At 32.0% G+C, this 10,535-nt stretch overlaps 1 protein-coding gene across 1 annotated transcript in view; it reads right to left on the reverse strand.

Moving 5' to 3' along the window:
- Positions 1-8,307, reverse strand: part of ATP6V1G3 (ATPase H+ transporting V1 subunit G3) — a 29,511-nt gene extending 21,204 nt beyond the window's left edge. Inside the window, exon 1 of the mRNA XM_074264970.1 lies at positions 8,154-8,307. Coding sequence (XP_074121071.1) covers positions 8,154-8,262 — 109 coding nt within the window. The 5' untranslated portion in view covers positions 8,263-8,307. The remainder of the gene's footprint in view (positions 1-8,153) is intronic.
- Positions 8,308-10,535: the final 2,228 nt, after the last annotated feature.

The raw sequence follows: 10,535 nt of genomic DNA on the forward strand, positions 1-10,535 counted from the left end.
GGCTTGGATTTGTTAAGAGCTAAGGCAAAGAGAGCTTTCTGGTGTTTTTTTTTTTTTTTTTTTTCATTTTAGAAGACCTGCTCTAGTTCACTTGCAAACTGAAAAGACAGAAAGGTCTGTAAACTCTAGAGTAGTAGGTTGTAAGTCTTCTTAAGAGAAATAAGGATTTCCTTTTTTATTTTTGTCTTCAGTTTATTTCTCCAGTATACCCTATAGCAGTAGATGATAATTGAGGTGAATTAAGTCTTTGAGGGCACTTGACACTACCACCATCTATCATGATTATAACAGAAGTTTGCTAATGTTTTCCCTTCAAAAAGCTTTTTGTACAAATAAGTTCCTTTCTTTTTTCTTTGATCTATGAAACACATATGTAATTAGTAAAGTTTTTAAAGTATACTACTAAAATGTAGGAGTGAGAAAATTATCTTTAGGTAGGGTTTCTTAACTTGGGGTAAACACCTCTTTGAGATCTCATTTCAGGAAATCTAAAAGTTTGGATAAAAATGAAAAATTATATCTTTATATTTACTAACTTTTAAATCAAATTGAGTATTTCCTTCTATTTATGATTTTTTTTAAATCTGAGAAAATGTCCATAGATTAAACAAAAGGATATTTAGAGCAAAATTTGGGGATAAGCAGGCATAAGCCCAAATCCTTCTAACATATAATTTAGTATTTTACTCATTATTAAAAGTCACATTGAATTCTGGCCAGGACTCATTGAACTCAAAAAATTCCTTAGACTTCTAGGCAGTGCTGTGATTAGCTTAAAATAAGAAAAAAATTACTGCTCTTGGCACAATATGTTCATTTTTATGTTTGTTGGTTGTTTTGTTCTCTTTCACCAGTCTCCAGGCAGCTAGGTATTTGGTAAAGAAGGGCTAAATAAAGGTAAAATAAAATAAATCATTGCAAACCCACAGCATTCTCTTTTAATACAATGAAATGAATTAAAACTTGTGTACAGATCAAAAACAAAGGCATTGTTTAAATCAATGAACTTAGTCACTTTCTTGATTAGTAGAGATAAGAAATCAGCTAAATTTTTCTAGCCTAGATTTAGCTACAATGAAGTGGAAGTTACTGTGGAGTGGGATAGCCTAGCCCTGTAAATATAGCACAGAGGAACCATACTTCTCTTGAGTCAAACACTAATCTTTTAAGACACCTAAATGATGTTGGCTTCAATTGGGCAACAATATCACACTCATTTTTGAGCTGCTGATGACTTAAAAAAAAACTGGAAAATTTGAGTAAGGTTTTTTTTTTTTTTTTTTTTTTTTTTAAATATGAAATACTTCTTTAAAAAGATCTTTCCCATCTTTGGTGATCCATTTTTTGAACTTGAGGAATATATACAAATTAACATTTATCCCGGGTTCTGCTGACTTCCCTTTGCATGAGTTCATTTAAATTTTCCCAGGTCTTTTTGAAACTATCCTTATAGCATGATCCTTTAACACTACTTATTCAGCAGTTCCTCAATTGATGGACTTTTCCTCAAATTTCAATTCTTTGTTACCACACAAAGAGCTACTATTAATATATATATATATATATATATATATATATATATATATATATATATATATATATATATTGCACAAATAGATCCTTTTCCCTTTTCTTTTTTGAATATATATGTAGTAGTGATATTACTGGATCAAAGGGTGTATACAGTTTTATAACCTTTTGGACATAGTTTCAAATTGGTCTCCAGAATTTTTGGACTAGTTCCCAATTCTGTCAATAGTGTATTAGTGTGCTACTTTCTCCTGACTCCCTGGAGTCAGAAGGACTTGAGTTCAAATCTGTACTCAGAATTTAATACTTATGGCTTGTGACTCCAGGCAAGTTACTTACCCCCAATTGTTTGCCCTCCTCCCCAAATAAAAAGCACTTGTCAGTTTTAGTTTCTTCATGTTATCTAATCTGATAGATGTGAAGTAGTATCTCAGAATTGTTTTAATTTGTATTTCTCTAGTCTGTACTGTTTAGAACATTTTTATGTGATTATTGATAGATTTGATTTCTTCTGAAAGCTTTCTTTTCACATGTTTTTCATTTATCAACTGGGGAATGACTCTATATAAATTTGGCTCATTTCCCTATAAACTTGCTTTAATCCCCTCCTCCCCATTTTCTGTTTTCTTTTTAACTGAATTAATTTGTTTTATTTATACAAAATCCTTTTAATTTAATAAAATCAAAACCATATATTTTACTTTTTGTGATATTCTGTTTCTTTTGTATGGCCATAAACTCTCCCTTTATTCATAGATCTAACAGATACATTTTTTCCATGGTTCCCTAATTTACTTATGATGTCACACCTTTTATGTCTAAATCATTCATCCATTTTGACTTAATCTTGTTAAACAATGTGAAATATTGATCTTATGCTTAGTGTCTGTCAAACTGCTTTCTAGTATTCTCAGCAATTTTTGTCAAATGGTGGGTTATTACCCCCAAAACCTGGATCTTTGAGTTTATCAAACATTAAATTACTATGGTCATTTGCTATTGTGTATCTAATCTATTCCACTGATCCACCACTCTATTTCTTAGCCAGTACCAGCTTGTTTTGAGGATTACTACTTTGTAATTAATTTTGAAATCTGGAATTGCTAAGGCCATCTTCTTTCATTTCCCCTTACCCCCATTAATTTTTTTATATTCTTGACCTTTTATTTTTCCAGATATATTTTGGTAGTTTGGTATGGCACAGAATAGGTAAATTCCCTTAAGTAAAATTGTCATTTATTATATTATATCATGCCTATCCATGAGCAATTAATATTAAACGATTTAGCCCTTTCTTTTATCATATGAAAAGTATTTATTTGTATTCATATATTCCCCTGGGTTTATCTTGGCAGGTAGACCGCTAAATACTTTATATTATCTACAATTATTTTAAAAGAAATTTCTCTTTCTCTTACTGTTCGGTTTTGTTGGTAATATGTAAAAATGCTTATGATTTATATGAGTTTATTTTGTATCATGCAACTTTGATAAAATTGTTAATTTTTTCAACTAATTTTTTAGTTGATTCTCTAAGGTTCTTTAATTATTCCATCATATCATCTTCAAAAGGATGTTTTTGTTTCCTCATTGCTTATTTTTATTTCTCCAATTTCTTTTTCTTGTCTTCTTACTAGAATTAGTATTTTCAGTATAAAACTGAATAATAGTAGTTATAATGGTCATCCTTGCTTTACTCCTGATCTTAATGGGAAAGCTAAATCCAATTCTCTATGTGTAAAATGAAGATTTTGGATGAGAATATTTTTAAGGTTCCTTCCAATTCAATTTTTTGGTCCAATTTTAAATTTTGATCCTGTCATCCTACAGTAAGTTGCAGAAAGGCAGATTTATGTTCAGTCCAAGGAAAAACCTCCTAACAATTAGAATGGGTCCAAAGTGGGATGGATCCCCTTGGAGAGCAGGGAGTTTTTCTCCCAGTGAAAATCTTCAAAAAGAGTCAAGATGACAATTTATCTGATATATTATACTAGAGGGGATACCTGCTTGGGTATAGGTTAGACTAGTTTTCCCTGAAGTCCATTCTAACTCTGTGAGTAAGCTTTCTTCTGGTTAATGAGTAATCAGGTAATATAATATAATTATAATCAGTAATATACCCACTTTTATAAAACCAAAATCCTCAGAGATTTTGAAGATCTCAGTTTCCTTGCTGTAAAATGAAAGGCTTGGATTAGTTAGCCTCTCAGCTCTGGAGATTTAATTTTGTGTGTGTGTGTGTGTGTGTGTGTGTGTGTGTGTGTGTGTGTGTGTACATATATCTATGTATGCAAACACACAGTAGAACTGCTAGCTTTTAAATGAGTAACTAATATCTATAGAGTTTTATAACTTTTTGAAAGTGCTTTCTTTACTACTCTGTGAGTTACATTAAAAAATATGGCTATATCTCTTTTTCCCCCATGAGGACACTGAATGTCACCTTGATAAAGTGACTTATCCATAGCCAATCCAGTTCAAGATGAGAGGTGGAAATCAAGCCATTTATATCTAGCTCCAGGGCTCTTAATACTTCACCATTCAGTTCAATCATCTAACTTAGCTGATTTAAATTAATCAAAGTCTTGATCTTGTCTTTATAGAGAAGAAAGTTTTAAAACATGCTAGCTAAAATCCATTTCATCTCTAACTGTGATTCCACATCTATTTAGAGAAGAAAAGGAAGAAATAAAAACCAGTAAAACATAAAAGGTTAGTTAAATAATAACAGATTTCTTATGCTGTGGAGGTCAGGTTTTATTTATGTTTGCCATGGAATGAACTGTATTTATTTGGAGTATATGGGTCAGGTATTTTATGTAGCTACTGTAAACTATTACATTTTTGAGTGGTAAAATCTGGTGTTAGCCAGTGAAAACTGTCTCCAAGCTCCTACTTTCTGGGACAGAACACTCACTGGGCAAAACCAAGAACAAAAGTTACCTGTTAGAAATCAAAACATTTTCTGAAATGCCTTTGAGGAGAACCAGTTTCATGTTCTTTCTATATGTACAAAGCCCCGAGGATACCATGAATAGATAATGATGACCTATAATTTCACTGTTAAAAAGAACTCCTAGGTGAGTAAATGTCATCTTCCAAAGCATGAGAACATTGAGAAATTAAATGACCTGCCACAGGTCATACAGGCAACATGTGTCAGAGGCTAAATTTGTATCTAGATCTTTCTGGTAAAGAAGCTATTCTTCTCAAACACAAAACTTAAAAGCATTCTCTGTCTTTAAGAAGTTAACTTTCTACTGGGAGGATTTGATATGTAAACAGATGAGAATATGCCTGATTATTTGAGGAAGGAGGGAACACTAACAAACTGAGGGATTGTGAAAGGCTTCCCATGCATTTAAAAAGAAAAGAGTTTATCTTTTGCCCTTACATTGGAATTTGAAGCTTTTGCTTACTCCCCACCCCCAATGGCCTTCATTAGCAGACATGATCAGTGAGAAAAATATTTTTTTTTTCTTTTCGCAAGTAAGTTTGGAAGAGAGTGAAATGGTTGATTAAAGTTGTTTGAAAAGACAATGATATTGATTAAAATTGAGTTTAATGTCACTTTTTTTTGACAGAAATCTCAAATGAATGACTGTCATGTCTGAGGGAGAATTGGCTTTTTCTTTGGAATATTTTAAATTACTCTAATTTTGGTAAGAAAAATATATAAATGTTTTAAAAATTTGTAGAATTGGCTTCATAGTTTGCTTCATCTTCAAAATTATTTCATGTTTATAAATATTCACATAATCAGAAGTATGGCACAGTGAACAAAGCGCTAGACTATAAGCCAGAAGATTTGGGTCTGATTCCTGACTTTGTTCTTTGGCTATAATAACACTGGATAGGCTATTTAACTGCTGAGCCTTACTTTCCTCATGAAAAAATAAGGAAACTAATATCTGTATTAACTGCCCAAAAACATGATGATGAAAAAATAAAGCACTTTGTTGATTTTTATGTTTATACATGTTTGTGTATTTGTGCTATTAAATGGTTAAGTACTTATTAAGAAGTGCTTACTCTATGTCAGAGACTGTGATAAACAATGGAATTACAAAGAAAGGCAAAAGTTAATATCTGTTTTCCAGCAGCTCACAATCTAAAGGGGTGGGAAGGAGACAACATGAAAACAATTAGATTTGTATAGGGCTACGGGGTGATACAGTGGATAGAGCATTGGTCCTTTAGTCAGATTCATCTTCCTGAATTTAAATCGTCTTAGACATTTACTAGTTATATTATATAACCCTAGGCAAATCACTTAGACCTACTTACTCAGTTTCCTCATCTGTAAAATAAACTGCTGAAGGAAATGGCAAGCCTCTCCAGTATCTTTGCCAAGAAAACTCCAAATGCAGTCATAAAGAGTAAGGCATGATTGAATAATAACAAGAATAATACAGAATTATTTGGAAATGATCAATAAAGATAAATAGCATGAAGGAAGATCACGAAAGGTCTCTTATAAGTTGGAGTGACTTGTACAGGATCACATGGCTTAGAAGTCTCTGAGACAGCATTTGAACTCATCTTCCTGATTCCAAATCCACCCATTAAAATATAAAATGAAAGGGTTGGGTTAGATGACCTCTGGCCCCTTCTAACCTAAGATCTGTGAATTTACATTCCTACAATTCTATAATTATAGTGAAACTTCAAGAATGAATCAGATAGAAGTTGAGAATAAAGAGTTTCTTGTGCTTACATCTGCTAGGAAATTATTGATTAGATAAAAGTTTATTAAAATAGCCAGCTACAAAGAATTTCTATATCAATGATTCAATTTGATCCTCTAAACCTTGTGATGTATTTAATATCTGTGTTTACTAGCAGAGTAACATAATCCAGAATCTGTGGGTTTCCAAGAAGGGGATTAATCCAAGACTCAATATTGACAATTTCAGGCACCATTACAGGTCTCTAAGGTTTTTGGTTTCTGTGGGCTTACTATCAGCCTTTATTGCCTGCTCCACCAATTTATTGATACCTAATCCTAAACTTGAAAGCCTACAAACTTTATCCTCTCCACTTCAAAGAAGACATGGAAAATCTGTCTGGTCTTTTTCCAGTTGTGCTTCTTTTAATGTTTCCAGTACCTAGTTTGTATTTCAAAGTCATGAAGTTGATTTATTTCTTTTATTCATTTCTTTCATTTTATTTTTAATCCAGATAAAAAATGAAATATTCCAAATGAATAGTATTTTAACCTAAACTTATCCACAGTGTTAAAATATTGCCATTACTTTCTTGATTAAGCACTCATTAATATTTCTAACATGCTTAGTTACAATACAGAATACCTTCTTTACATATCATATGAATCATGCTTATGACTAATAAAATCTTTATATATCAATTGGTATCTCATTGATAATAACATGAAATAAATATATAGAGTCATAATTTTTCTCCTGTCTTTCTTATAGGATTATTGTGTGGAAACCATTTTATAAACCTTAATATATAATAGAAAAAATGAACTATTGTTATAATTCCTCATTATAAAGATGAGGAAACTAAGTTTGAATGATTTGATCAAGGTCAAATAGTTAATAAATAAGAGAATTGAAATTTGAGTCTAGATTTTATAAATCCAGGGTCAGAGTTGCAAAGGACCTCAATCAATATTGAATAAACCCAAAATCCTATGATACCTCCAATAATTGATCCTTCAGTTTTTACTTGAAGACCTCTTAAGTTTGACGGAAGAGGGATCCACTCACTACTTCCCATGGTAGCACATTCCACCTTAAGATAATACTAATTTTGTTGTGAAATTACTCTGTCTGCCTACATGTAATTCTTTTCTATTAATATGAGTTCAGTCCTCTGGACCCAATTACTGAATATTGTTGCCTTCTAAGAATATTTTAAATAGATTACCATGGTATTCATTTTTTTCTTCTATAGTTTTTGACAGACCCACTAAGATAACAATAATAATTATTACAGAATTCATACTACATGTAATATTAAATATAAAGAAAAATAGCTTCTAGCATAATTTCTTTCTGAACTCTATTGAAAAGGATGAGAACAAAATGATAATAATAATTAATAATTGATATTAATAATAAAAATGTTTCAATTTTTGCAAATAACAACCAAATGATCTTACTTGACCTTCAACAACAGCTAGTAAGTGTCTGATTGGTACTAAATGTGTTATTATTCCTTTTATCTTGATGAGGAAACAGACTTAGAAGGGGTTAGAGATTTACATGCAGCTGTACCATATCAATGTTATTGTATGAAGAAAGAGAAAATTAGAGGAACCACTGAGAAACATTTAAAGTTAGAAATGCTAGCTTTGGAGTTTAGCTTGCAGACAACTGAACCATGTGATAGGAATATTTTTAAATCTTGGAATGCAAAGCAATTAAGAGGGGAATCTGTTTAAGGATTTAGTTACTAGTTACAAGCCGTTTTGGAAAAATGAACTGGAGCAAAGAAATAGGAGTGTAGAGCCAGTGAGATCTTAATTTCAATTTGGTTTGGGTTCAAGAAACTCCATATCAACTCCAGGATTAAAGGAGATTTGAAATTAGAAACTATTAGAAATTCTATGAACATTAGAAAAGAAAATACCATTAAAATGAGTGAGAACTTACTCTTTTTGGCTTCATCCAGCTTATCTTTGGCTCGTTTTTCTGCCTGCAAGAGTTGCTGGATTCCCTGAGACTGACTGGCCATCATTGTCTCCTTGGGATCAGACTGCATAGAAGAACTCTGATCCCTGGGGAGAGAGACTTATACTTTTGGTTATCATCACATCACTTGGAATGTTTTGTCAACAGATTCTGGGCATAGATATCTTGCATCAAACTAGATAGCTCAGGTCAGATAGCCAGAGCTCTCATAAAAAGCAGGGTGTAATCCAGAAAATCAAGGGAATCTATTTCTAGTGACTTGGAGAACTTACAATTTGAAGATCCTAAGAGCTGCCTTACTTGTGATGAAAAGAAACCTTAGTTAAAAGCTGGAGTAGAGGAGTAAAACAGTAGAATATTGGATTTAGTTTCAGGAAGATGTGGATTCAAATTCTATTTTTGATGGAATGTAGTATATGTGACCACAGACAAGACGTTCAATCTTGGCTGTCTCAATTTTCTTGTCTGTTAAATATGGATATGTGAAATATAAACCTTATAGACTACTTCTCAGGATCAAAAAAAAAAAAAAAAAAGGATATAAAGTGTTTTGCAGTATATCTGAAGCATAATCCAAATAGTTAAAATTTTCATCTATTTATATACATAGAGCTGGAAGAAACCTTAGTATTTAGTTTAAACTTTCATTTTATAGATAAAGAAAATGAAAGCAAAGGATTAAGTGGCTTTTCCAACATGAAACAGTAAATGACAAAGAAAATATTTGAATCTACAGTCTTTGGTTTCAAAACCAGTGCTCTTCCCCAGTTTTGTAACATGAGTATTAAACTAAATTTGAATGAATATGGTCATATGGGAAATGACTACTATGAACTTGATGAGGGTGGATTTGAGCAACCTGCAAACAGGGTGAACACTGTCCTTAAACTTTATCAGTGAATCCAATTGATGGAAAAAGAGTTGTGGATTTTATTTACAGGCAGGAAGAAGTGATTCTGTTCAAGAAATATTTATAATTTTTCAGTGTCTACTTGGGCACTGGAAACAAACGATGCAAAAAAAAGACAGTTCCTGCCCTAAAAGAGGATTGTGTCATGTATAGAAATAATTACAGGCCTGGGGGTGATTAAGTATATGGGATTTGTGGCTTGGGAACAACAGGAGGCCAGGATCAGTTCTAGTTTGGGAGATGAGGAATCTTTTTGGAAATATTAAGTTATAGCTTTATTTGTAATACATTGATTACTCTGTTGAAGTTGTATTTGTCATTTAGTTATATACAACTTTTCATGACTCCATTTGGTGTTTTCATGTCAAAGATACTAGAGTGGTTTGCCATTTCCTTCTCTAGCTAATTTTACAGATGAGGAAACTGAGGCAAAAAGGTTAAGTGGTTTGCTCAGTGTCACACAGGTAGTTAGTGTCTGAACTGGGAAAGGTAAATTTTCTTGACCCCATGTCTGACACCTTATCTACTATGCCACCTAGCTTTTCTCTTGAAGTTCTGTAGAAATCATTATTTAATACCTACTTATTTTTGGCCAGATGACAGAAATTTTAAACTTTTTCTTTGGTTCTTTGCTTAGTTTGACTAACTTATTTGATGTACTTATATTTAAAATGTTGAAAGGAAGACAATCTTAGAATTTTTATTTTATTTGGAAGAGGAGAACATTTGATTAGAAGAGGGTAAAAGGGAAATAAATAAGCATTTATATAGAGCCTACTATGTCCAAGAAACTGTACAAATTACTTTACAAATAATGACGTCATTTTACCCTCACAACAAGATAGAAGTTAGATGCTGTGATTATCCTCAGTTTCAATTGAAGAAACTGAGGCAGATAGAGATTGTGTGTCATCAGCTAGTAAATGTCTGAAGACAAATTTGAAGTAAGAATTCCTGATTCTAGGTCTCTTTCCCTATACTTGGGCCATCTAGCTGAAGAGATTATATGGCAGAGGTGAATCTTAATCAGGCTTTTGAATAAATTGAAAAACAAAATATAGCACTGAAGAATATGGAGGGAATTTCAGATGTTGGAAGAGATATGGTGAATCCAACTTGAAATATTTCAAAGTATTTATGAGACCAGAAAAGTTGATTTGACAAAAGTAATTGCTGTTTAGAGTGAAAAGAAGCAATTCTGAGAAATGTTACAGGAAAATGGTCAATTATGGAAATGAAATAATTAAAAAGCCTTTCCTGCCTACCCCAACTTCAAATCACCTTATATTTATTTATTTTTTGTTTCATTTTGAATATACTTCTATAAATACGACATATATATGTGTGTGTGTGTGTGTGTGTGTGTGTGTAATATGGAGTGGAAAAAAAGAAATATAGAGGCAGAGACTCTTCTTTGATGAAATATAACCTCC

The sequence above is a fragment of the Sminthopsis crassicaudata genome, chromosome 4, assembly GCF_048593235.1.
Source record: "Sminthopsis crassicaudata isolate SCR6 chromosome 4, ASM4859323v1, whole genome shotgun sequence".
Taxonomy (NCBI): domain Eukaryota; kingdom Metazoa; phylum Chordata; class Mammalia; order Dasyuromorphia; family Dasyuridae; genus Sminthopsis; species Sminthopsis crassicaudata.